The following is a 27,214-nucleotide window of genomic DNA, read 5'->3' as shown; positions in this document are numbered from 1 at the left end:
CTTTGCCGGCTCAGGGCCTGTTGGGAGCACCTGCCACCAAATCCCCGCTGTGGGTACGAGCATAACACTCCCTTTTGTTAGGAAATGTGTGCGATGAAAGCCCCCCCCCACCACATCGGGAAAGACAGACCCTCCCAGCGGATGAATTTCCTGCACCCAGAGGCACAGCCAGCCTTGACCCCAGGCCCAGAGCATCAGCCACGAGTCAAACAAATTTAAGATGCTGCTAACTGATGAAACTGGTTTTATTCCAGGCATTTAAATGAATAGGTTTAAAGCCTGACTTTTCTTTGCTAAGACCACTCTGCTGCTCCGCTAAGGCAGAAGTAGGGGACCCCACGGGTCCGAGGGACCCCACTCCACCGTGCGGGCACCGGGCCCGGGCTGCGCACCCGTTTGGAAGGCCTCTGAGGCGGCGCCGAGTGTCCTTCCAGGATTTCGACGACGTACAAGTGGCGCGGGTTCCGAAGCCACATTTTCCCGTTTACATCCATCAGATGCTGTAGGATCAGGAGTTTGAAAAGAAATGCCCAGATTCCAGTCTTCACCTAAAAGCAGAATCACAGTGACATGGGTCTGTAAGTACTTCCTCAGAAGACCGGGCCGCCCACCCCAAGGACCTTCTCATCCTGGACTTTGGTAGGGTAAGACTGAGTACCAATACGTGACCGAGAAATTCCTTATGCAGGGGAGGAGGCGGGACAGGATATAGGAGGCGCGTCTTCTGTGCCGCGGCCACTGGGCAGCGACCCGGGGGCACTCACCGAGGAGGTCACGTCGAAGTGGAATAGCATGGGTCTTGTCTGGTACTGGGCACTCAGGAAGGGCAGGAGAGAGCCCAGGACCTGGTGCTCGTCCACCTGAGGGTCGATCAGTCGGATAATTTTCAGAGGCACATTCTTCCTACTGAACTTCACTTGCAGAGTTTCATGCAACCGCTTCACGTAGAGAGACTTTCCTGTAACGTGGAAGGTATGGAAACCCGGGGTCAGGGCCGGGGAGCACCCACAAGGGCATCCAGCAAGAAGTGGCACAAGTCACTTCTCTGCGGAAGTCAGACCAGTGAGACACCGCACAGGATTCAAAAGCCCTCGCGTTCCCTGGCTGTCCCCTGCTCCTGGCGAGCGCTGCTCCCCTGGGACCGGTGACGCGATGCCAGTGTGCTGTGGGGGGGCGCAGGGTAGGGGCGCAGGACTGTTGGTGGGATAAAGTCACCTGGGTGGAAAGGTGGTGGGGACCAGGCATCTGTCCCTTCTCAGGACAGAGACCATCCCTCCTCCTGCACTCACGACCCACACCAACCTCGAAGCGGCTGGTGGAGTTTAAAAAGCCCCGGGACCATCAGAAAAGGCTGACTAGACAGGGAAGGTGGGTTGGCTCCCCAGAATCCCCTGCACTGGACCAGGTGAGAGAGTCCTGTTCCATTTCGGGGTCTGACTTGCGACCTCAGGTAAGGCACGCCTCCACGAGAACCACTTCCCCATCCTGTGGGAGAGGCTCATTCATCCAGGTCACCTCCCGCCCCTGTGAGACGGGGGAGAGCTACAGGGGGTGTCCCCAGGACCCATGGGCCCACCCACCCCAGCAGCCATCATTACCAACACCGGCTCTCTCCGAGGCCACGATCCCAACACACATCTGGTCCCTGAACACGGCCGCGGCCGACTGGGTACGCTCGGGGACGTGGTAGTGATGAGCCAAGTAGGCCTGGACGTCCTTGAGGGGCGCCTGCGGGGTGACGGGGACCTTGTGCTGGCTGAAGGCCGAGGGCAGGTAGCAGTGCTCCCGCTCCGAGTCGCAGACCAGGACGAGCTGGTAGTCCTCCCGGTGAGGCTGCGTGCGCAGGCTCTGGAAGAGCGCCTCCACCCGGCAGGCCGCGTCGTAGCTCAGCTGGTCGGCGTGCAGCAGGCTGTACACGCCGCGGCCCTGGGAGCCGGTGCTCAGGCAGCGGCGGAGGAGCAGCGCCACCTCCTCGAACGTGGTGCCCGGCGTGCACAGCAGCACCTCATCGTAGGTGGGCAGCGGCTGCTGCGGGCTGTGCATGTAGATGGCCAGGGCGGCCAGCAGCACCTCCGAGGGGCCACAGACAATGAGGTTGGGCAGGCCGATCTGCAGGCCTTTTGGGAGCTCCTGTGTGACGGGAGGCCGGCCCTGCATCGCCAGGTGAGCCAGGCAGCGGCCCAAGCCCTCGAGGTCTAGGCAGTGGGGCAGGAAGTCACACATGCCCGTCAGGGACTGTTCCATGATGACCCTGAGCTGGTCCGCCAGGCCGGACGCGCTGCTGAGCATGAGCAGCAACTCGTCCGTCTGTGTCTGAGGCCGCTGTCGGGCCGCCGCGCCATCGGGCCTCCGGCAGGCCTCCCAGACGTCCTGGGCACTGCAGTCAGGCTTGATGAAGGAGAGCATGGCGAGGGCGGCGTCCTCGGGCCGGTGCCTCGGGAGCTGCGTGCTCAGGTAGACCAGCTGCTCGGCCGTGTAGTAGTTGAGGTGAAAGTGCTGAGCTCGCTTCTGAGCCACGAAGGCCTCCCACCGGCCCAGGAAGTGCTCCATCTGCCGGCAGACGGCCTCCAGCAGCGGGGACGGCGGCCCACGCCCCTCCAGCGTAGGCAGCGGCCCCAGGCCGAAGTCCACCTGCAGGGAGGTGTCGCCCTCCGGGGAGCAGCACACCTCAGCCCTCCAGTCCCGGAAGAGCAAGTTCCCGGCTGAGTAAAGGTTGATGAAGGCATGCACGAGCCTCTCCATGTTGGAGAACACCTGTAGCCAACGGAAGCAGGGGGCAGGTGTCACGGACCTGGTCACGGGGAGAAGCCTCACGCACACAGACCGGGGAGCTGCAGGGCTGGAGCTCCAGGAGGGGAGCGACCGCGGTGGCCTGCCTCCCTCCGTCAGGTCACCTGTGTCTCAAGAAGGCCAGAGGTTGCAAAGATTCAGGAGATCGCATAAAAACTACGAATGGACTTTTAAAGAAAACCCTTGTAACAGCGCAGAGGCCGTTCCAACGCGGTTTCGATGCATTTCCTGCGGTGCCCACGAGGCCTGGCTGCCCACCTTCCTCTCGAAGGCACTGCAGGCTCTTGCTTATTTGCAGACTGAGGGGAGCAATTAAGTTTCTTTCTAAGAACTGCACCCGGGGTCCTCCCCTCTCAGGGACAACACACTCTGCGGATGTTGAGAAGGAGCCGCGTACCAAAGGGCCTGTCACACCGGAGACGCCCCGCTGGGTCCTGAGTCTGAAGGACATGCACTCTGCAGGCCCGTGAGTGAGTTTCAGGGCAGAGCAAATTCCTAGCGATCAGGCCCACACGCAGCCCCGCTCTCTGCCTCCCGCCACTCAGCAGGGGCCCGGCTCCCAGAAACAGCACTCACCTCCGAGAACACCTCCACCTCCGCACTGTTCTGGTCTTTCCTGCCAGACATGAGCATCAGTTTGTTCAAAAGCTCCTTCAGCTCCTCCAAGGAGTATTCCCTCTCTTCCCTGACGGCCCCGTGGCTCTCAGGCAGGATTAGACGGAGAACCGTGTCTGGGGAAATCTGCGGGACAGGAGTCGTTTGGGGGTGGTTTGCTGCAGGGAGAGCCCCCCGCAATGTGCAGCAGCCTGTCCGTGCTGCGGCCAGCATGCTGGGCTGTGGGAGGCTCACCGGCTCGCCATCAGCAGGCGCCTGGACCACGTAGATGCCTCTGCTGTTGATGGCGGTGGCCAGCGACAGGGATGACAGCTCCACAGACCCGTGACTCTCCTTCACCGTCTTCAGCCACTCCAGGTTCCGGGCAGAGTCACGCTGTCGGGACAGGAGAAGAGACGGGGGTCATGTCCTTCCCCTCTCCCCGCGTGGTCGTCCTGAGGGCAGAAGCCTCCTCCCTGCCGCAGGCTGGGCTCGGTCCCCGAGCTTGGGAGGCTTCATTGCCCACTGCCCAGGACCCTTGTGCCTCGGGCCACCTCTTCCAGGACACTTGTGATGTGGTGTTGCCGATTCCCGGTGTCCCCACCAGTACTTCCGGATGTCCAGATGAGGTGGACAGAAGGCCAGCTAGGACAGGGCTGCCAGCCTTCTGTTCCTCACGTCCTTTGGGGGTCCCCAAGTCCAGCCAGAAGAATGAAAACTACAAGAAAGACCTTTTGTCTGGATGGGTCCTTCCCGCAGAGAAAAGGAAAGCCCCCATCGGCTCCCTGCACGGCACCCCTGTGGGACCCAGCCGTCCCGAGACGTGTCCGCTCACAAGGGACGTGATGTCCCGGGGGTTCACGTGGACCCGGTGAGGACGTCACACATAAACGGAGATGTTTGTATTTTCTGATAAAAAATAAATCGATCCGAGTTGTGGAAAATGTGGAAAACACCGAAAGCAAGCAGAAGTCAGAACTGCCACCACCTGGGGACACCCTTGGGACCCTCGAGCGTGTGGCAGTTCTGTGTCCTCTGTAACACGCGACCCAGAGAAAGCGCTTCCACAGGGGAGGGAAACCTCTTCGTAAACGTCATCTTCGACGTCCGCGTGGACGCCTCCCACGGGCGCGAGACGGCACGCACGCTGGCGCCTCTAGTCCTGCAGAGCAACGCTTAGTCCTGCTCTGCAGCCAGAAAGAAGACTTACAAGTTTTCTGGGCAGGTGCCGGTCGCTTTCCAGAGCCTTCCACAGTTCCTTCAGGAGGTCCATGAACTCATGGAAACCTGCATCCGCGTCCAGCTTGTAGAGCAGGCACGCGTAGCCCTGCACGGCGTCGTGGAAGCAGGCCACCCGGTCCACGTCGATGTCGTTCTCCCCCGCGGAGATGGAGGCCAGGTCCACGAACACCTTCAGCTCGTGGATGCCTGGGGGCGAGAGGGGACCCGGGCGTGTGGGGCCGGTCGTGACAAGACAATAGTCAGAGACCCTGACCGTGGACCATAACCCTTTCTGAAGCTATCACTGGACACGTAGCAGTTTTTTAGGGGTTTTACCCACTGTCGGCTTTCAAGAAGCCACCGGCACCTTTCTTCCGCCTCTTACTTGAACCCGCTGGCCACGCTGACCTCACTGACAGCAGCGTCCAGGCACCGGCCACGGTTTCGTGTGCCTGACCCCACTGGGTCTGTGTGGCACCCCACCTTCTGTTCACAAGAACAGGCTCAGCTGGTGCGGGCCCCGACCGCAGAACCAGTGCACGCTGGCCCTGTCCTGTTCTCCAGCAGGACCTGCGGCCAAGGCTTGCCCTACTCCCAAGTGGCACGTGGGGACCCTTCACTGCTCGCCCCACAGACTCCAAGGACCAGATGGGACAGGGGCCTGGGCAACAAAGCCCTTTCAGAGCAGATGACCCGCTGTCCAGGAAGGTTGGTGCTGAAAGTCCTGAAAACTCGGCCCAAGCCGCAGGAGCCCACCTTGACCTTTAGTGGAAACCAACCGGGGAAGACGCCAGGGGGTGAGATTTTAAAGACAGGGACCCCAGCAGTCACAGGGAGGAGGTGGTTTTCACACCAGAGCGTGAGAAATGCGGTCGTGACATAAAACCACCGCCGGCTGCTCGCACGTGGCACACGGCCCGCCCCTCATGCAGCCCGTCCACTTACGGCCAGCCCAGGCACCACCGGGACACTCAGCCCCGAAACCCCAGAGACAGTCCGCACCTCCGAGAGCCCCGCGGACCCAGGCGACGAACTCCTTCCTCAGGGCCAGCTCCTGCAGGGCCTGGAACCGGGGCTCGTCGACGTCCAGCAGCAGCCTGTTTGCGGACACGACCTGCTCGTCGATCTGGCCCAGGGTCCCGTGGCGGAGGTTCTCCACGCAGTCCGTCTGCAAGACCAGGCTGTGCTGGGGGCGGGACCTGGCCAGCCCGGACCCCAGAGTCTGCCCAGGAATGCAGACCGGCCCGACGATCCCCGGACCTCCTGGGCTCTCAACCGGGGACGCTGCGCCCTCGTGCTGCCCCCCTTGGTCAGCAGTGACCTCGGCCCCTCTGCAGCGACGTTCCGCTAAGCAGCTTGCCCAAGAGCCCACCCGCCACCATACATCCTCTGCCTGTTTTGCAGGGAGGGACCCACTCGAGAAGCCACCACAGGGAGCAGCTGGTGGGTATGTGAGGCCACATCTCGTGCTGAGTTTAAACCATCATCACACCTGTGCATAGTTTCACACAGGTCACAGCACACCTTGTACGTGCTCGTCTCTAAACAGCAGAAGCCAAGGCTGACTTCCGAATATGAACAGAGAGGACTCGCCACGCATCACTACGGGCTGGCGCGAGGTGAGAGGGGGGAGAGGCCACGAAGCACCTGACATCCCTTTCCTGAGTTCGTGACCCTCCTGCCAATGAGCAGCCACACTGTTTATAAGCAGAAGTTAAAAGCAAGCCCCCGGCATATTCAGTATCAAGTAAAATAGAAACAAGAAACCCCTGGAGGAGCCTATGGAACTGCCCTGTCTGGCTGCCGGGGAGTCTGGGTGAGGACCCCGCCCCCACCCCAGGAGTCCCCGGAGAGCAACTCACAAGTCTCAGTAAAATGTGGAGAACCTTGAAGTCACCGGTCAGGCCCAAAGCCTCTTTGACCTCCCGGATGACCTTGGCCACGTCGGCAGCCCGCTGCAGGTGGTGGTACTCCCTGATCTGCCCGACGCGCTCCGGGACCCAGTCCTTCGGGTCCCTGGGGTCCAGGGTGCACATGGTGTTGAGGTCGGTGGTGAGGATTCTGTACCGATTCACAAAGACCTTGAAGATGGTGTCGACGTGCACCAAGGTCAACTCCCCTGACTTCAGGTCCTCATACAGCTCGTGGAACTTGTCCAAACAAGGAAGATACAGCACTTTGTATGCGTCCTCAACGTCCACAAGCGGCTGTGCCCCCTCCTCTCGCAGCGGGCTCAGCGCCTCCGCGGCCCCCTCCCAGAAGGTCCGGAAGATGTGACTGTCCTTGAGCGCGTCTACCCTTTGGGCCATTTCTCGGACGTTGGGGCTCAGGCCGTAATGCGTTACCCACTTCATGTCTGAGGAAGTGGGTGACGGTGTGACAGTCACAGCGTCATTTAGTCTTTTCCTGCCCAGGTCTTCCAAATGTCTGTTCGCGATCTCTCCAAAATCCACTTAAAAGCCATCAGAGAAAGACAGAGTCAGACCTGCAGGCCGCACGAGGCTCTAGTCGCCGCTCCCAGCACGCACGGCCCCCCTGCTCCCAGGGAGAGACGCAGGTGGACCCTTGCCGGCATTCTTTTCTCAGTGAGAACCCAGACACCGCCCTGCCCCTCCCTCTATTTCCACAACACAGAAAACGTAGCTTCTGGGTGGAGATGAAGATGAAGGTGCCTGTGTCCTCCCCCTTGCCCCCCGCCCCCCCAGGGCTGGGAGGCCAGAGGAGAGTGTTAAAGAGTCACAAAGGGACAGGGCACAGAAGAGTAGAGAAGGAGGGCGGAGCGGACGGGCCAGCAGTGGTGGTGCCCGAGGCCTGGAACCTAGAAGCCCAGCCCCCCACGGGGACAGGTACTGGGCTGCAGAGGTGATGACAAAAATGGGAGGGGAGAAGGGCGGGCCCTCTGTGTGACCAGTCACCACCGTGCCTTCTCCAGAGCAGTGGGAGGCAGAATTCCAGCGAGGACAACACAGAGGGACACCCCGGTCCCACTCCCAGACTCCAGGCAGCAGCCTACACCCCTGTCCACGCGGGCGAGGTCGGGAGACAGGAGCTGCCCCGGAGCAAGGCGCTCCCTCAACACACAGGCCGTTCCTCAAGGCCGCACCCTCTCTGACTTCTCGGTCAGCTAGTGAGGCGCCCCCCTTAGTATAAAATACGGGGAAAGTGTTCAATGTGAGGAGTAGGTATTAAAACCCACAGGTAAAAGCAACTTGGCAGGAACAAGAAACTACATAAAAAAATGAAAACCCTCTGAGGCCCAAAGAGCAGCAAGCCCAGAAGATAGGACGTGGCAACCATGAGCACGCACAGGAGCCCACGAAGGCTCGTCCAGGAAAAAAGGGCTCCTGCTAATTAAAGGCATGTGAGGACTGAAACGGAAAGAGCAACGCGAAGGTCAGAGGGTCCAGTGGAGCAACCTGCTCCGAAAGCGGAATGGAGACCAGAGATTGGGAAGAGCAGGGGAAGTCCTGGAAGCCGGCGTTCCACCCAGGAGGCGCAGTATCCAACTAAGGGCAACCCAGCAAGAGAGGATGGATGGAACCTCGAAACAATTCAAGAGAATTTTCAGAATCAAGGACTTGGATTTCAAGATCAGAAGGACGCACTTAATCACACCCAAGCCAATGGAGGAAAAACGGACCCCAAGTTCAGAACACTGGGGATGGAAAGATCTCAAGAGCTTCCAGAGAAAACGCCCGACACAAAGCGTCAGAGACTGGGATCGCATCTGACTTCCCAACAGCGTCGCTGCCGAGAAAACGCAGCCACGTGTCCAAACCCCGGAGGGGAAGCACTTCCCGTCTGGAATCTGCCGGAGGGAGCCACGCGATGAGCCCAGCGTGAGAGTAGACGTCCTCAGACTCACGAGCACCAAGGAGCGAACCTCCTGCACCCCCCTTCTCGGGGACGTCACGGAAGACAATGTCCCACTAAAACCCCGGAGGGAGAGAGGGCATCCCAGGACCTAGGACACAGACCCACCCGAGGAGCGAGACCCAGGAGGACCCCAGAAGGGGAAAGACCCCTCCCACTGGGGGAGACTCCTGAAAGATCGAACTGATCGTATCGCGAGGAAATGAGAACGTTCAAGAGTCTGGAATGGAGTGAAAAATAAAACACTGAGAACAGACCTAGGACAAGACAAGGACTCTCACCCTAGAGAAAACCAGCTGATGCAAGAAGGTAAGAGGGTCAGCGCCGAGGGGCATCGGCGCCCTGGCGGCCATTCGGGGCCAGAGAGCGAGCTAGTGGTGGAAATTAAGTGAAGGGAGTCGGAGAGGTCCGGTCTGGGGGCAGAGAGGGGGAAACAAAGAGTCGGAAGCCCTCGTCCCCCACGACAGCTGAGGCTCATCTGGGAGACCCAGGAGCAATCCGAGCGTGTTCTTTAGAGGGCTGGGGCAAACGCCAAAAAGAAGAGGGTGACACGTCCACCTCTGTCTAAAATTAACACGCCCTGGCGGGTGTGGCTCAGTGGACTGAGTGCCGGCCTGCAAACTAAAGGGTCACCGGTTCGATTCCCAGTCAGAGCATATAACTGGGTTGCAGGCCAGGTCCCCAGTAGGGGGCATGTGAGAGGCAACCACACACTGATGTTCCTCTCCCTCTCTTTCTCCTTCCTGTCCCTTCTCTCTAAAAATAAATAAATAAAATATTTTTTTTAATTAAAAACAATTAATTAACACTGTACCGAAAGCCCAACCTGAGGTAAGACTGCTAGGGCGAAACGTTTTTACTGATTCTCCTCCGACCCCTCTGTTTTAATCGCTGAAATTCTCATAAATACCACCTTTTACCAGGTGCTTCACCCCCTCGCACAGCTTCAGGAGGCTGTCCACGCGTCTCTTCTCTTCCTGGAGAAACGTTAGCTCTTCCCACCGGCGGTGCAGCACCTGCTTCATATCCTGTTTTTTCTCCTGGGGCGAAAGGCTTTTCCTCTCTTGGAAAAAGGGAAAAAAAAGGGCCCCAATAGAACAAACGTGTCCTTTTCCAGGGCAAGCACTTCCTCCCTCTGCCTCTGACTACACTGGACGCTCCCGGCCGTGGGGGGCGCCCCGACGAGGCACCCCGCCAGCCGCGTGGCATCGAGCCCGGTGAGCACTCCCGCGTGGTCGCGACTGAGTCACCGGTCTGAGGGTTAGAAGCCACACCACACTCGGAGCAGCACGAGGTCTCGTGCTCCGTGTGACGTGGTGCAGGCACTCGGTCAGACCCGAAGGGGGTCTGACTGCTCACAGTAGGGACCCCCAACGGGAGTCTTCAGACCTCAGCGGTGACACCGAGGTCGCCTGGTGAAACATCGGAACGCACTGAGACACACACCGGACAAGGGGAGAAGTGGGGACGGACGGCCGTCCATTTGGCAACCAGCGCTCACGTGGATGAGAGCTTTTACAGAAGTTCTTTCACTATCCTTCCAACTTTTCATAACTTTGTGATTGTTTAAAAAATAATTATAAACAACCCCGGCTGGTGTGGCTCAGTGGACTGAGCACTGGCCTGTGAACCAAAGGGTCGCTGGTTCGATTCCCAGTCAGGGCACGTGTCTGGGTTGCGGGCCAGGTGCCCAGTAGGGGGCGCTCGAGAGGCAACCACACAAGGATGTTTCTCTCCCTCTTTCTCCCTCCCTTCCCCTCTCTCTGAAAAAAATAAACGAAATCTTTAAAAAGAAATTAAAAATTATAAATAAATTCATCAATCTTAAAAAGAAAAAACCATCCCGAGAATTTCATAGCAAGAACAGGCCTTCCACGTAGAGAGGACAAAGCCCGCCCTCCACAGACCCCCGGGCACAGTTGCCGCCGCCCTCAGCGCGGAACTCACTCAGCTCCCAGATGTCGAGGAACTGGCCCCGGTGTCTCCAGATCAGCTCCAGCTGCCCCACCAACACTGTCCCGTTCAGGAGGTCACAGGCCACTTTTGTGATGACAGAGTCAGCAGCAGCCATCAGATTCTTGCCTTCCTCCGTGAAGTGTTCTAGTAGTTTCTCGTCTGTTCCTGTACAAGTTGAGAAGAGAGTGAAAACCAGTGGGCAGCCGCTTCCCTCCCGCCTCCCCTCTGCGCAGCTGAGGACGCCCGTGACCTCTCGCTGTGCTGCCCGGCCCAGACAGCGCAAGCCGAAGCTAGGCGGGGCCTCGTGGCCTGCCTCCCCTTACCGTGGGAGCTGCGGGCCTCACTCACACACGTGTCTCCAGCTCTTCCTTGGTCAGGAGGACGATTCCTCCAACAGCCACAACCAGCCGGGAGAACCGCGTGTGCCCCTGCTAAATCCTGTGCCCCTCCGTGTCCTTAGCCAGCACATGACCTCCCTCACATCCCCCTTCTGGAGAGTCCCCGCGGCAATACACAGCGCCCGAGGTGAGGTGCGCTCACACCCAGCAGGGGGCGCAGAGCTTCCCGGAGGCGCCTGCCCGGCCCAAGGGGACCCACGTAGACCCACGTGCCCTACTCCGCACATCTTGGCTATCTTGCAAAAATCTGAATGTAGATTTCAGGATCAATTTAGAGGGCAGAATTTTAAAATATGCTTATTTTAACCACCAGGAGATTTCTCTCCACGTGGTACCTGGGTCTCACGGCATTATGAGAAGGGGAAATTTATGTGCCATTAAAAAAATCAGCATGGCAGCTTCATTCGTAATTGCAAATCTTTGGAAGCATCAAAGACGTCCTTCGGGCGGTGATGGACAACGCTGGTCCATCAGGACAGCGGAATGTTAGTTGGTGGTAAAAAGGAGGCGTGAGCTGAGGAAAGGAAACTTAAATGCACACTGCTGGGCGAGAGAAGCCCGTCTGAACGCCTTCCCACAGTAATGCTTCCAAATCTGGGGTACTCCTAAAAAAAGCAATACTCAGGGGAGGGGGAGAGGGGGTGAGCAGGCAGAGTCCAGGGAGCCTCAGGGCGGTGACGTCACCCCGTCCCATCCCCTCCCGTCCCAGCCACACGTTTCAACATCTGCCCGACGACAGACATGCTACACCAAAGGGAACCGCGCGTAGACGCTGGACCGGAGTCACTAACAACGTGTCGGTATTGGGCCACGGGTTATAGGGACAGACGGCACCGAAGCAAGACCATCGTGGGCGATTCTGCGTGTTGGGGCGAGGCGGGGGGAGTGTGGACCTCTCTGTGCCATGTGCCCAATTTTCCCACAAACCCGAAACTGCTCTAAAACATAAGGTGTGTTACTTAAAAAATATACAGTCTTTTCACGTGACTAGCTTTTAATGTACAGAGACGTCCCCCCTAAGTGACTTGACTTTATCTCTTCAAGAACCCCGACACGGAAGCAGCTTAGCTTTCTTTTTCTTTTCTTTCTTTTTTTTTTTTTGGCCATTCCAGTATTTTGATGAAACCGAGGCTCCGAATCAGCTAACGTGGGGGTTTTAGACCCAAACCCACTGCTTTTCCTCTGAATCTGAGTCTAACCTGATCCCCTCCTTGATCACAGAGCACCCAGGCACGGTGTGGGGGGCAGAATCAGACCCACTCAGCTCTCCGTCCCCCTCCTCCACCTGAGGCTGCTCGGGCGCCCTGACACAGAACTGCAGGGAGCAGCCTCAGAGCCTCAGAGCGGGACACCCGCAGGTTTGGGTCGCGGGTCTGGATGCTCAGTCTCTTGGACTCAGACCTCACACCACCCTCCACCTGAGTTTCCTCATCTGAAGAAGGGGGACCAGAGGGGGACGGACGCTCAGGACAGCTCCCAGGGCCCTGGCGCTGGTGCACAGCAGGGATGCGAGGGACGGCGGCCATCAGCGTCAGTTCCCATTTGCACACAGGACACCTGGCCCTCACCGGTCCCTCCATCCGGTCTGCTTCCCGGCCAGACCTCAGCCCATCTGGAGTATCGGGTCACGTGTCTGTCCCCACAAAAGCCAGCAGGACACCGCCGGACACCCCGCACCCACATACCATACAGCCTGAAGAGGTGCTTGATGTCCGGCCCCGTGAGCAGGTGCTTCAGAACCTCGGGCGCGTCGTCCACGGGGCCCCAGATGTTTCTCGGCCAGGACTTCGTGACCACGGCGGACACGAGCGTGCCAAACCCGTGCAGGTCTCTGTAGGACAGCCCCTCGAGGACACTGGTCTGAGACTGCAAGCAGCAAAGAGACGAAGGGGAGTTTCTTACGGGTCTGCTTTCAAACAACAGGAGGAAGTCAGCCCAGGGCGTTTCAGCAACCTCTCCTGACTAGTTTTTATGAAGCTTCAAAATGACGCAAGAGTAAAATATGAACGCCTTTCTGAGGGCGTGTTGCTTCACTGGGAGAACAGACCAGAGCCGTGAGAACCCACGCGCACGACCACGCAGACACACCCCTCCCTCTGGCTCACCGCCAGCTTCCACATCGTCTCCTGGGTGTTCACGTCACAAAAAACACCAAGGACACATCACATACTTCGTATTCCTGAACCGTAATTCTTCCCAAGGCTGCGACAAACAGCACCTACATCTCAACCCTCTTTCTGCTTCCCCACCGAGAAACAAGACGTTTTTATCTTTACGTTCAGAGGTTTTACAGAAAGTTTCAGTAATGAGTAAAAAAAATAGAGGTAGGGGTAGCTTGCGATAGATACTTTCTGACGTATGCAAGGACAAAAGAAAGCCTTATCCAGCAACTGATAACATGGATTAAACCCCACGACCAAGTGGGGTTTTATCCCGGAGATGAGAATTTCCTTAACGTAATCCATCAAGTCGACAGAAAAAGGTCACACGATCATCTCAGTAGACGCAGAAAGAGCATTCGGCAAAGTCCAACACCCTTTCGTGATAAAGCCTCTCAGCAAACAGGAGTGGGGGACGCGCCTGCCCGATGGGGGGCATCACGCAAAGCCCACGGCTGGCTTCACGCTCAAGGGAGAAAAAACCAGCCGAGGGCAGGCCTCCCTCCACGCCTGCGCCGTACTGGACGTTCTGCCCCCGCCAATCAGGAACGACCGAGACACACAAGACGCCCAGATCGGGAAGGAAGAAGTAGAGCTCTCTCTCTTCACAGGTGACACGGTCTCCTTGGAGAGAACCCTGGAGAACACGCACGCCAGGCAGAAGCACAGGCCTTGCACGCACGCACACGCACACACACATGCGGGCTGTCCCTAGGGGGCAGTATCTACTTTGTAGGAAAAAACCCTCGGTGAATGGATGAGACTTTTTTGGTCCACACGTTTGATCACCCTTCAGTGTCTTCTACTGCGCACGTGACAAGCAGTGTCAGCAGACAACACACAGGAAGGGCAGTGACTTCACAGGGACCTTTAGGAGCAGCCTGTGACGCTGGGGGATTCGAGGTCACATGCGAGTGGCCGTGACTGACCGTCCCTGCAGGCTAGGAGGGGACGTCCCATGCCCCTCCTTGGGGTGGAGCATGATCTCAGAACCGGTGGGCGCTTCCTGGCCCTTCTTGCCAAGGCCAGAAGGCAGCTGTAACCCCGAACGTGCTGCCGGTGGGCGAGCTTGTTCACCTGGCAGGCCGAGCTGACCGCTTCGATGACGCAGTTCTCAAAGCACTTGGACACGCTGTCCTCTGCACCGGTGCCCTTCCAGTCGGTGCTGCAGAAGGCAGAGATCTGGGAGCGGGGACTCTCCTGGGAGGATGCAAGGGGAGCGGTTAGAGCTCTGGGTGTGGCACCCCCAACTCTATGGGACAAAGACGCCCGCCTGTGTTTACCTTCCCGCTATTTTATCAGCTCCCTATTGCTTGAGGCTGCTCCCCACCCCACACTAGGCACATGCTCACTGCCCCCCAATGTGAGATCAACCACACCGTGACTCAGTCTCTCCCCACTTTGCAGCGGCAGCTCCTGCAAAGCAGTTTGCAAACACGGGCAAATTGTGAAAACTGACTTGATTCCACCTGCTGGAATCTTTGCCGGCAAAGACTCATGAACAGTTGCCTATCAAACGCCCGTCTCATTAACAAGTCAACCTCGTGTTCCCAGATCACGGCCCTGCACTGGAATGGGAAGTGTTTGTCTCCCCCACATGGTGCCGGGCCTGGCAGGCTCCTGTCCTGTCACCACCGGGCCACCTGGAGGCCCCACATGTGCTGGAGGTTCCCCAGGGGGCAACGCCTGATCCCCTCATTCTTCCTGCGTACCGGCTGGGTCCCACAGCACGAGCCACGCCGGCAGCAGACACGTGTCCACATCCCCCCTGAGCCTGCCCACAGCTGGGGTGTCCATCCAAGCAGACGTGCCCTTCACCTCCACCGCCTGCTCCCAACGGTCCAAGCGTCTCAACCTGCCTTTGCCCCTGAGAGAACAGCCCCCGACCTCGGGTACCTGCTTGAGCCTCCCTTCCATGTCCCTCAGCAGAGACTCCTTCCAGCCATGGTCCACGGGAAAGTTTATTTCCACGAGCCGCCTCCAGACCTGCAAAAGCCACATGTGAGTGGGAGCCCCCATGACACAGAGATGCCGCAAGAAGGAAGACTGCGTCGGGAATGCAAACAGTGCGGGACTGCGAGGACACCTGACCCGGCCCCGGCCCCCGTCACAGCCGGGACACCAGCAAGGACAGCTTCTCAGGACCTGAAATGCAGACTGTACTCAGAAGGCCCACCGCTTCCCGGGAACGCCCTCCGCCACCCCAGGATCGAGGCCAGGAGAGCACGCTGCCTCGGTCCTGCTTCCTGGTGACACGTCACCACGTGCCCCAGTGTCCGGCAGAGTGGGACGTTTCGGGCAGGCCTGCGTGTCTCCTGCTGGAGTTGGACCCAGGTCCTTCCCGGAGCTTGGGTCTCAGTCAGTGGGGATGGTCCTTACAAACCACGGCAGGGCTCTCCGACCTGGGGCCATATTTCCGGGCCCGGTCAGTGGATGAAGATGGGAACTGTTGCTCTTTTTGTAACTTAAACTAAAAAAAATCTTTTTTTCAATTCCACTATACTGGTTCCAGATGCACAGCAAAGTGGTCAGACAATCACGCACCAGACAGAGTGGCCCCCCCGCGGCCATCACGACACCGTGGGCTCCTCCCCCTGTGCTGCGATCGATTGTCTCTGAGGCTGTTCTGCTACCGGTTTGTGCCGCTTGATCCCCTCACCTTTTCCACCCAGCCCCCCAAGCCCCTCCCCCGATGCCCGACGCTCTGTTCTCGGCGTCTGAGTGTGTCTGTATTGTGTTCGTTCATTTTGCTCATGAGATTCCACGCGTGAGTGAGATCACATGGTTCTTGTCTTTCTGTCTGACGTGTTTCACTCAGCAGAGCACCCTCCAGTCCATCCGCATCGTCACAAAAGGTGAGTCCTTTCTTTTTTACAGCGGGGTAGCATTTCATCGTGAGCGTGCCTCACAGCTGTTTCTCCCAGTCGCCCCCTGCTGGCGCCCAGACTCAGGCGATTGTGAGTAAGGCTGCAGCGAGCTGGATCCCGCCCGCGTTCACACTGCTACCTGAGCTCCTCCCGACCCCGAGTCCTCCTGCCTGCCCTCGTCCACACTCCCGTCTGCACAGCGAGGAGAACCCCGGCTTCCAACAGCACCGAACTCAGCGTTCGCGTGCAGAGTCTTGCACACTCACAGGAGCACCGAGCATCGCTATACCCGAGTGAGCACCAACAACCGAACCTCCGCCGGATTCAAGGTAGATGTGCATCTTCGTGGCTCTCGGGGCGAGCGTTCAGCGTCTGGGCTCCGAGGACTCGGATTGAGGCCCTCTGCCCCTCTGGGTGGGCCGCCGACAGGGGAGGGTCACTTGTCCCTGTTCGTGCAGCCTCCGCTGGGTGATGTTGTGGGTGTGCTTCTGAAGGGACCCTGGAAGGCGGCGGCCACGGCAGCCCGGCCCCGTGAGGTCAGAGGGCCTTCAGGAATGAGGGCAGGGTCGGTCGCCCACTTTGCTTTGAGGCTGAAGGTGAGGGGTCTGTTCTCGGGGCGGCTCAGCCTGCATCCCCCCAAACCTTGGGTGTCTCCTTACAGAACAGGAACAACAGTGGCACCAGTGTGGATGCTCAACGACGTTTAAATTATCATTCGTGTTAGTTCACCACCCGCACTGTGTTTGACTGGGAATCACTCTCACGTCAGGGGACCAACTGATATCCCTAACGCACACTTCCACCAGGCTTGTGGGTAGACACCATCAGGAACCCTGAAATAACACTGAACCCCTCGATCTCATCGGGGCGGCATCTCTGTCCCGGAGTCTGAACCCTCACCGAGCAGTCGGGGCTTCACGATCCTTTCATCCAAAGTACAAGTCGGAGCCCGAACTGTCGTCCCAGGGCCCGGGGTCTAGCCTAGCCTTTGTCAGGGGTCTCTGTTTGCAGGCGCTTCCTACCTGGAGAGAAAGCAGGCACTGACCTAGAAGCCTGGCCCTGTCAAGAGGCCAGGAAAGTCTGGAAATCAGAGGAGAGCCGCACATTCGGGCTACAGAACCTCCAGTAGACGGGGGGAAGGAAAAGCCTCAGTTGGTCTGTAGAGCGAGTGGGGAACCAGCTCCTGTGGTGGGCACGTGACTCCCACCCACCTCGCGTCTCCCACCCACCACACCATTATGGTCATGTTAACAGCCAGCCAGGGAAACGGCGCCACCCCGAGTGACCGTGACCTGCGCCTGCTGGTTTTCCGGCAAGGCCTGTGTGGCCATCACCCCTCTGGTTCTCCTGGAACAAGGGAAACAGGCCTCATGATATAGAAACAGGACGTGTGGGTGACTCTGCAGGTCTGACCCCAGACCACGAAGCCAGAGGTGTCCTGTTCCACAGGCACGAGACTGAGAGCAGGCTCACATGAGGGGTAAAGGCCATTGCGTGGGCTGCATCATCTCCCGACACCCTGGAAGCATAAGAGGTCTAACCTTGTTAACTTCCAGGACACAGGAAGAAGACAGAGCCGCTTAAAACCCAACAGGCAAGCGAAAGCTTGGCCAGCGGGTACCCAGTCCAGCCACTGCCTGGGACTCAGGCCCTGCCAGCTCGTGCCCGAGGCACTACCGCCAGCCGCCCCTGGTCCGTCGTCACCCTCCTCCTTAGCGTGCGATTCTATTCGAAACCTGTCTTTCTGGAAACCCTTCCAAGTCCCACCTTTCGGGGGCTGTTTCCTCTCTTTCTCACATTCAGATGCCGTTCTGCCCAGCTTCCCCTTCAAGTACCTCCTGCTTTCATCTTTTCTTCCATGCCCAGCGTCATAAACTTGGTTCATAACCTCAGTGCTGAATCAGACCCCAAATCCCCTGTGCAAGTCACCGCCCCGGAGCACCTTCCCGACAAAGTCTGCCTGACGCCAGGGCACCCAGCAGGCAGCGGGGCCAGCCCGTAGCCTTCCATCACCTGCTGGGCAGCGGCGGGGACCCGAGGCCCAGGTCCAGGCCCACGGCGCCTGCTTCCCAGCTGAGCTCCCCGCACTTGGGATGCGGACATGGCCCATGGCATCGTGTCCCTGTGCAGACACATCCCCCAGGCTCTGTGCTGCCGCCCAGCTCACCTGCACCTCCTGCTTGTACGTGAACGCGACCTCGGTGAAAGGGGAGGCACGCGAGCTCTGGAACATGCTCTTACTGAAGATTCCCCGAAGCCACAATTTCGTAGTGTGGAGGGTCCTCTGGACGACGGTCCTCACTGAGCTCTTCCCACTTTCACTTCCCTGCCCCGCCACTGAACCCTGTTACCCAAGGGGAGAGAGACCGAGAGTTCATCGTTCCGGCGCTGCGCCCTCCGTGGTGCGGGCGAGACCTTCTTCCACCTGCTCTGCTCTGGAATTGCTCAGCCACCTGCTCTGCTGCACTGAACCCCTCACTCCCTCCAGTGCGAGGCCCGAGGGGACAAGGGTTCACTGCAACATCCTGGATGCGCAGAACAGGCACCAGCGATCTCAGATGACGGAGCCAGCCACCCTGCGTCACCCCCGCCACCCGAGAATTAGCCGACCTCCTTCTGGAATTGAGACTGCTTGGGATTCCGTCCCTTTACTGGGCATGACGTAACCGAGGTGTATCCCGCTTACCACCAGAGGTTTCAGCGTAATAACCATGCGAACGATCTCAGCAGACAAGGCAGGCAGCTCGTGGAACGCGTGCTCTTTGGTGACTTTGCAGACAGTCTCGTGGAGCTTCAGGCACACGGTCAGGTAGGACTGGGCCGGAGACTCCTGCAGGATGCTGCCCCGCAGGGAGGGAAGAGAAGTCGCTGAAGTGACCCGGGGGACCCAAGAGGACAGCGCCATCACCCAAGTGCCCTCCCTTCAAAACACGGCCAGGTAAGGCGTGTATTTGACCCCTCAGGGTGACTTCAGTAAATTTCAGTCCATCTGGATCTTGTGACCCAGGTAAAAAGCAAACAGCATCTTGGGCTGCCTCCCTGGTCTGGACTGTTTTAACAGAAACAAGTTGAACCGTTCCAAGGAAGTCCCCGTCCTTGGAAAAAAAGCCAGGGATGTATTAGAACACTGAATGACACGTAAATTTGAAAACAATTCTGGGAGATCCCAAGGGGGAGGGACAAAGGAAGAAACGCTAGCGGACCCTGCACTGTACACAGTGTGACCGCAGCCAACATGGGACGCTGCCACCAAGTGAGGGGCGGCCGCACGCCAGAGAGACCACGTTTCGCTTTTCTACCTACTTGTCCCGAAACATGTCCAGGAGGTGCGCCAGTATTTTCAAAGTGTTCTCAACGTCCTAGGGCGGTGACGGGAGGGAAAACAGGGCGGGGTGAACCACGCATCCCAGCCTTCGATGCCACGGGCCTGAGCGCCCAGCACACGGCTGAGCAACTTGTTCTCTTCTTCCTACAAACACGCTGTAAGGGGCTCAATACTACACTCACATCCCTCAGAAATAAAATTCGGGGTTTAAAATTATACCATCGAAAACAAAATTAAAAAAAAGAAAAGCAGTAATAAAAGAACAAAAAACAGTAAAATGGAATAAAATTATACCATCGTTACCTCCCCCACAATGGGGGAGGCGGCTGGGAACTGTGGTGTGTGCGGGCCCTGGGGCCGGCTTTCCCCCTGCCTCTCGCAGCCAGCAGCCGTGCAGAAGACTCAGCCCCCGGGTTACTGAGGCATAGCAGGGGCCCCGCCCAGCCGTCTGGTCTAAGGGCTCCACCCTGCTGCTGAGTCCGAGCTCCAGCGCCTCCTCCCGCAGGCGACAAACCTTCGCATTCCCGTTGCCGATTTCCCTCAGCCCTCGAAGCCGGTGGAGGGTCCCCAGCAAACAGTCCAGGACGTGGGCCGGAGAGCGACTCAAGTGGTCAGTGAACCCCTGCAGATAGGGATCCAGGCTGCTCAGGGGCAGCAGACTGAACCAGGACCGGAACAGGTGTGCATCCAAGTCCAGCAGGTGCTGCTTCTCCCCCATCAGCTGCAGTAACTTCTTCCTGGGGGAGGGAAAGCAGGAACCGTGAAAGGGCGGGGTGGCATCAGTCACACAGACGCAGTGACATCGAACTGCACCAGGGGTGAGGTAGAAAGTTCAGGTCGTTAAGACAATTTAAATGCCAAGCAGTGAATCAAAGGACGAGTGAGCAACACACATATAGTGTGTTGGTGAGGACGACATATAAGAACTCGCCGACCTGGAGGGACCTCGAGGACACTGTGCTGAGTGAAACAGCCAGACGGAAAAGGACAACCCCGTGTGCCCCTCCCACGTGGGTGGGGGACCTGGAGGGGTCACATCCACAGGGACAGAAAGGAGAGGGAGGAACCAGGGGCCGGGGGAGGGGGCGGGGAGGGCGTGTTTCACGGGGACAGAGGTTCAGCTGGGGACAATGCAAAGTTCTGGGGAGGATGGGGTGACGGCTGTGCACTTGAACTGGTGAACCTGGTGAACTGCCTGTCATGTGCACGTTCCCACGAGGAAAAGCCCCTGGGGATGAGGCATTTGCCAGCTCCGGTGGGACGCACTGTTCTGCCACGGCAGCACTGCCCAACGCTCTCCCAGCCCAACCCGCCACCGGTGTGTCCTCAGCGGGGCGACAGCGTCCGGGGCCTGCTCTGTGCGGTGTCCCTCGGAGTGTGGCTTGTTCACATCCCATACGGAGGGTGCTGCCAGAGCGTGTGTGTCTCTGTGTGACTCCTCTCACTCGGCACAGCGGCCTCCAGGTGCGCCCACGAGGTGGCGCGGCCACAGGCCCGCCTCAACCCAAGTAATTACATCCATAATCGTAGGTGGGCTTCACTTCAAAAGGCTCCTTCCAACAGCCGTGAAGAGGCAGTGCCGACCGTGGCCCACTGAGGGTTTTACTCCCTCAGCCCTGCAGGTGAGACCCCAACGGGTGGGGGAGGGGTGTGTACCTGCCGGCCGCCCTGAGGCAAGTCCCCACACGCACGCGGGGGCCGTGTGTGGAGAGGAGCGCTGGTATTCACCTTTTTGTACTTAATTCGCATTTGTGTTTTCTTCGGTTTTGAGTTAGTGTTTGCACTCTACTGGATTTACCATTTTCTCTTGTGGGTTCTGCTTCCCGTCTTCTCTGAAAGGCCAGCACTTCACTACTGAAGATTTCCAACCACTTCTGTGTTTTTCTTCGTATGCCTCGTACGTTCAAAACCTTGTAAAGAAGTCGTTCCCGAGAAGAGACAGACTCCTCGTGTCCCGACGGGAGTCCGCCAAGACAGACGCACAGACACAGAGCGCCACAACTTACCCATCTGCTCTCTTTTCCCGAAACTGCACGAAAGGGACATCTTCGAGGGCTGCCCAGGCGTCCTCGCGCTGAACCTCGGAGTCCCCTCCGCGAGCGGACCGCTCCATACAGTGGTGGAGCACAGGTAGGACGCCCACCCACAGGTCGACCCCTTGGGCCACGCTCTTCTGGCACAGGTCCATCAGGGACTCTCGCCACCTGGAAAAGGACCAGAGACCCGGCAGTGAGCCAGGACTGCCGAGTGGCCGACACCCCCCAGGGCACGGCCAGCTCCTCGCAAGGGGCAGACAGGCGCACCCTGGGTGGCTGAGCGCTGAGCACCTGGACCGGGGAGGAACAGGGTTGCATGGGAGACAGGGCACCCTTGACCTCACCCACCACAGCACTGGGCAGTGAAGAGGCCCCCGCTGAGCCCTGCAGGGAACCCCTGAGGGCAGCGGTCCCATCTTCCTTGACAGCAGAGGAAACTGAGGCTGGGGTGGCCCACACCAGCAAGCCTGTAGCCCAGGCCGTGTGGTGGCAGCCAGGCCACGTGAAAGCAACCTTTCAGATGTCACAGAGCAGCCTACCACAGTGTGTGGCATTTCCCTAGAACATGGCCACGCCGTCCGTTGGCCACGGTCCCTCCTCTCGGTGGAAATAGACAGCGAGCAGCGGGGGCTACAGAGTCACAAAACCCAGTGGCAGGTGTCCCGAGGAGACCCTGCTGCTCGGGGCTGGCCACCTAATACCGTCCTCAAGTCCACTTCAAACAGCTGCCGAAAAAACGGCAGGAAGATGCCGGGATCACCGGCGGGGCACTGAGGAGCCCCCCCCTCCCCCACCAGTAAAATGTGAGCTCCTCTAGCTTGGCCACGACCTTCCCACTCCGACACTCCCGGGCCAGCCCAGCAGCCCCGCATCTCCTGAACTCCTAAACACGGAGCCGCAGATGGAGGCCACGGGGCGGGCGCCCCCATCATCTGTGCAGACGTCCAGGGGCTGCGACGTGGCGCGTGCGCGCACACACACACACACACACACACACACACCCCGCATCTCAAAAGCAGCGCATCCGGTCGGTTACGTATTAAACGAGCACGTGTGCTGGGGAAAAGGCTGGGGCGGCAGTGCTCAGCCGGCATGCCACGTGAACTTTTCAAATATGCACTACCTGACCGTTTGGTCGCGGTGCTGACCTCTTGTGCCTTAGGTTGTCAAATAAAAAAATGACAACAGCCAACACAACAACAGCCATCCGGTGTGAATGAATTAAAATAGTACCGATTTTTTTGGTCAGATGGGTGAAAGGTGTATTTTGGGGTGCGCAGCAGAATTTAGCCATCAGCGTGCGCAGGCCGTGAGGTGGGGCAGGGCGAAGGCTGCGAGGCTGGAGGGATGGCGCTCCCGTGGCAACAATGACACGGCGGGCGGCTTTTACTTCCTGCGAGTTCCGGTCCCTGCCGTGAGCAGCGCTGGCTCATCGCTGGACGGAACCATCACGACGGCCATGAAATCTCTCTCTCTCACTTTCTCTCTCTCTCTCACACACACACTACCTCTGAGGTGCTTCGGAGATGTGGCTTAGGTCAGCGTGGAAGTCCTCGGGGGAACGGGCATCGCAGCAAAGGAGGCCACACAGCAAGGGCAGGTCGTGCGGGAATGCAGGAAGCTTGAATTCTCGGACCAAGTGCAGGACGACGAGGCCCAGTCTCAGCCTGCTCCGCACGGGGAAATCCGCCGGCAGAGGGTCCCCACCCTTGTGCAGGAATTGTGCCGCTCTGGTTTTCAGATGCTCCCACAGGTCTTCCTTCACCTGACGCAGGGGAAAGGGGGACACGGAACCGGGCGCTGAAACCGTCCCCGCTGACCCGTCACTGCCCTTGGGCAGAGGCCCACATCCCTGAGGGGCACGGACAGCTCTGTGAAGAGGTCACCCACTGCCCTGCCTCCCCGCTAATCGCCAAGCACGCCCCTCCCCGGGCCTAGGTGCCCTGGACCTTTGGGGGCCACCATGAATAATGCCTTCCAGAGACCCCGGCGCAGCAGAGGGGCTTTCAGGTGGGGGCTCCGGATGCTTCTGAGGGTTCAACGGCCATGTCAGACCTGGCCCAGAGGTGTGTCCAAACTGCCCGGGCCTCACTGAGGTCCAGGTGCTGATGCAGTGAGGGGGGGTCCACCCCTTTCTCCTCTGCCTGCAGGCCAGGTGAGGAGTGGGACCGGCTGTGTGGGCGGGGCCAGGCGAGGGGTGGGGTCAGTGGTGGGGGTGGGGCCTGGTGAGGGTGGGAGCAGCTGTGTGGGCGGGGCCGAATGAGGAATGGGGCCAGGGTTGAGAGGAGGAAGAAAATGGGGGGGAACAAGGAATTCCGAAGAGGAGGTATTTGGAGAAAAGGGGTGGAAGGTCCACCTGTCTGTAAAGAGGTCACTGTTCCTGTGCACTGAGGGGAGGGGTCAACCGGCCACTGGGAGGTGGGTGACTCTGGCTGCCCAGAAGGTACAGAGGGGAGTGGCTGCAAAGCCCCCAAACCTGATACCTGCTTCTCCTCGTACTGCAGGGAGCTCCAGGGCCGCTCCCCTGCTTCATGGATCATGGGCACTCGGATGACCGAGTAAAACTGGCGGAACTGGGTGAAAAAGTTGCTCAGGTTGGTGGCATTCCAGGGCCGGAGGACGCTGAAGAGGCTGTCCAGCATCATGGCGGCGGTGATCTTCTTCCCCCTCACCACGTCCTTCCTTGTCTGGTCCGTGAAAAAGTCCACGAGTTTCTGTAGGTTCCCAGGTGGCTTCATGCAAGCAATGTCATCATACTGATGCCAGCCTGGGAGGGGGAGGAAGGACAGCACACCTCACCCGACCTGCACACTCTGCCCTGGGAGACCGCTCCCGACCCGCGGGAACAGAATGAAGAGCCCGAGGCAGTGAAGGAAGGAGGACGCCCGAGAACCGGAGTCCGCGGAGGGCAGCCGAGGCGCGCCAGGCGGGTGCCCGTCGGGGTGAGCACAGGCGGCCTGGCCCCTCAGGGAGCACGGCTAGGTGCGGGTCTGGTGGGCAGGCGGCACTGCGGTCACATGATCCCGCTGCCCTGAAAGTACTTGGCGAACGCAACGGCTTGGGTAAGCGTGGTGCACGAGTGCCTCAGAGGACGGTCACAGGGAGGGTGGGCGTTTTACACGGAGACTGTGCGCCTCACATGCGAGTGAGCGCCGCTCCCTCTGCCCTCCTGCCGGGGGCTGTGATGCCACCCGTCCTCGAAAGATGGACGGCACAGGTGACACTCGCAGGAGGCAGCCCTCCGCCTGGGCTGACAGGCACACAGACACGGCTGCGTGCACTGAGGGTAAAGCAGAGCAAAGGAAAACAGGAAGACAGAAGACATAAACCAGGAGAAGAAGACAAAACAGAGAACGGAGTGATGGAAAGAAAGCGGCAGAGCGGAACAGTGGGTGGCACTTCCCGGCTTCGCCGACGTCTCTGTCCCAGGCACCACGCAGAAATCTGCCGGAAGGCCTGCTTCCCCTCCTCTTGCCCCGACCTGCCCACCGCTCCTGCCCCCGACACCCTCACTGCCGCCGGGCCCCCTGGCTTCCTACAGCTTCCCTTTGGTCCTTCCCTCCATGACAAACCCTGCCCCTCATTTCCTCTCACACATGAGCATGGTAAGAACTCGCTTCCACGCTCAGGTTTCCCGCACGTGGAGCTGGGGGTGCGGCCCGTGCCGAGCAGAGAGGACCCTCGTGGGCCAAGGGAGCCCAGGCTCTTCGGAGAGACACGCCCAGCCCCTGCGCAAGTGCCGTCGGCCGCACACGGCGACTCACCCCCCGCGCCCAGCAGCTCAGGCTTCACGTGCAGGCAGCGGTCGACATGCACGTTTTCCTTCTTTTGCTTTTCGTAGATGAACTCGTACTCCACAGGGTCCTGGCCACGGTCGACCACGTACTTGTACGGGATGGGTTTGCCCAGGTGCTGCCTGGAGATGACGGTGCTGCCTTCGACGAGGTACCCGTGAGGGTCTAAGTCCCTGTGAACGAGCAGGACAGCACCGCTGACCGGAAGAACCCTCTCGGAAGGGTCCGTTCGCAAACAGCACGGACTGCAGACTAGGGGCTACGACGCCACGCCGATCGCGGGATGTTCCCACGGGGCGTGTGACAACGGCAGCCTGGGGAAGAGCTGTTTGAAATGTTCATATTCCTAAACTCGAAGGGCGTACCGTCAGCTTTGCGGCAGAGAATCGTGTCAGTCGCTTCAAAGGCGCCCCTGCCGCCCCCCCCCCCCCGCCCGGGGACACGCTCACCTGATGCAGTGCATCTCGCACACGTGATGGCGCCACCTCGGCTCCCCAAGCTCCGCGCCCCCGCGGACGAACACCCGGTGGCGGCCGGGCTGGAAGCCGAAGTCTTTGGAGATGATGGCGTGGAAGAACACCGTGACTCCTTCCCCGGGGCTCAGGGGGCTGCAGGAAAGCACCACGACGTGACGATCAGACCTGGTCTGCCTGCCCACCCGTGCGTGCACACAGACGCACACACACTCACCCACGAACACGCACGCACTGGCACACGCCCGCGCAAACACGCACACACTTCACGAGCACACGCATGGCCACACACCTGTGCAGTCACACGTGCAAACATGCACACCGCTATGCAGTGACACGGATGTGTGCACGCACGGGCGTGAATGCACACCATGTGCACACGCGTGCAGTCGCAGGTGAGTGTGTGCACACACATGCGTGCAGAAGTGGCCGCACACGTGTGCACACACAATCCCAGCGTGTTCGCACAATCCTGGTTTCTTCGCCATGCGCTCACACGCACCCAGCAAAACCCCAGGGCACCGACCCTCGGACAGGCTGCCCCCCACGTGGGTCCTCTGGTCTCTCCCTCTACAGGGGTGCGCGCAGGGCGGGGGACGCACTCTATCCTCTTGAGTGCGGGGGCCGTGGCGGGCAGGGCTGGCTAGGACACTGAAATGTGACAGCCTGCCCTGAGTCCTGGTTCCCTAGGACTATGAGACTGAGAACTTCATCCAGGCAAGAAATTGGGGCGGCAGCCCTCCTCCGCCCCGGAATGCCCTCCGCGGGGCGGGGCGGGCCGCCCTCCTGTCCCCTGCACTCCCGCACCGCACCCTACCTCTCCGGCACTCCCCGCGCATCAGCTTTCTGGTCCTTCTGCACCTTCTCCTTTGCGGCAGCCGCGTTCTGCCCAGGAGCCCCTTCTGGCTTCTTCGGGGCTTGTGGCTTGGCTTTCTCTCCAGAAACAGCAGTCTTGCCCTTGGTTTCAGTTTCCTAGGTCAAGCAACCACACCCTAACCTCTAACACCAGCCTCCGAGTGTGCCCCCGGCAGTCTGGGGCACCCACCACGGACGCCAAGGACACCTCACTCTACCCTCCCCCCTCACTGCTCCTGGCCCCAGCTTCCTGCGGATCCCTGGGCTGCCACCACACTCTTCCTCAGGGCCCCTACACGTGCCACTCCCTCTGCCAGGGATACGTCCCCACGTTGCCCTGTGGCTTGCCTCTCACCCACCCATGTGTCCACGACAGCAACCCCTCCAGCCCCCCAAGTCTCAGCCCTGTGCCATGGCATGCCCCTGTCCCCTCTGCAGGGGGAGCTCAGGAGGCAGGAGAGGGGCCTGTGCGTGGCTGCACCCCAGCACCTCACACGTCTCCGGTGAATGACTGCAGGAAGGACAAGCTGCGGGAGGAACGGGGCCCAGAGGAGCCGACCGTGGGGGGCAGGCCCGTGGACGCCCTCCGCAGGGCAGGACACCGTACCTGGCGGGGCTCTCGGGAGGCAACGACACTTGAGGGTGGCTGTTTCAATGTCTGAGTCTCATTCTGAACTTTTTCCTTGGCCCCCGGCCGTGGATCCCCCGTCTTGGCTGTGGCTTCCATAGCCTGGAAGAAATACAGACCCCAAGCCCTGACCGGTGTGGCTCCGTGGGGTGGGCGTCGTCCCGCAGAGGGAAAGGTCTCTGGTTCGATTCCCAGTCGGGGCGCAGGCCTGGGTGGTGGGTTCAGTCCCAGGTTGGGGTGTGTAC

At 59.5% G+C, this 27,214-nt stretch overlaps 1 protein-coding gene across 4 annotated transcripts in view; it reads right to left on the bottom strand.

Annotated features, from left to right (window-relative positions):
• The window catches only part of RNF213 (ring finger protein 213), an 81,822-nt gene that overhangs the window by 34,880 nt on the left and 19,728 nt on the right, over positions 1 to 27,214 (bottom strand). For all 4 annotated transcript variants that reach the window (XM_053930744.1, XM_071219430.1, XM_071219429.1 and 1 more), the window contains 24 exons: positions 26,949 to 27,071; positions 26,304 to 26,458; positions 25,463 to 25,621; positions 24,984 to 25,186; positions 23,703 to 23,986; positions 22,728 to 22,984; positions 21,190 to 21,387; positions 19,698 to 19,920; positions 19,162 to 19,217; positions 18,545 to 18,698; positions 18,026 to 18,202; positions 14,888 to 14,977; positions 14,069 to 14,191; positions 12,518 to 12,698; positions 10,426 to 10,599; positions 9,392 to 9,541; positions 6,468 to 7,057; positions 5,608 to 5,773; positions 4,595 to 4,812; positions 3,640 to 3,780; positions 3,367 to 3,531; positions 1,599 to 2,754; positions 765 to 958; positions 393 to 548 (listed from right to left, as the gene is read on the bottom strand). In XM_053930744.1, coding sequence (XP_053786719.1) covers positions 393 to 548; positions 765 to 958; positions 1,599 to 2,754; positions 3,367 to 3,531; positions 3,640 to 3,780; positions 4,595 to 4,812; positions 5,608 to 5,773; positions 6,468 to 7,057; positions 9,392 to 9,541; positions 10,426 to 10,599; positions 12,518 to 12,698; positions 14,069 to 14,191; positions 14,888 to 14,977; positions 18,026 to 18,202; positions 18,545 to 18,698; positions 19,162 to 19,217; positions 19,698 to 19,920; positions 21,190 to 21,387; positions 22,728 to 22,984; positions 23,703 to 23,986; positions 24,984 to 25,186; positions 25,463 to 25,621; positions 26,304 to 26,458; positions 26,949 to 27,071 — 5,493 coding nt within the window. The remainder of the gene's footprint in view (positions 1 to 392; positions 549 to 764; positions 959 to 1,598; positions 2,755 to 3,366; positions 3,532 to 3,639; positions 3,781 to 4,594; positions 4,813 to 5,607; positions 5,774 to 6,467; positions 7,058 to 9,391; positions 9,542 to 10,425; positions 10,600 to 12,517; positions 12,699 to 14,068; positions 14,192 to 14,887; positions 14,978 to 18,025; positions 18,203 to 18,544; positions 18,699 to 19,161; positions 19,218 to 19,697; positions 19,921 to 21,189; positions 21,388 to 22,727; positions 22,985 to 23,702; positions 23,987 to 24,983; positions 25,187 to 25,462; positions 25,622 to 26,303; positions 26,459 to 26,948; positions 27,072 to 27,214) is intronic.

The sequence above is a fragment of the Desmodus rotundus genome, chromosome 9 (assembly GCF_022682495.2).
Source record: "Desmodus rotundus isolate HL8 chromosome 9, HLdesRot8A.1, whole genome shotgun sequence".
Classification (NCBI taxonomy): Eukaryota; Metazoa; Chordata; class Mammalia; order Chiroptera; family Phyllostomidae; genus Desmodus; species Desmodus rotundus.
This window is presented reverse-complemented; position numbering and strand designations above follow the sequence as displayed.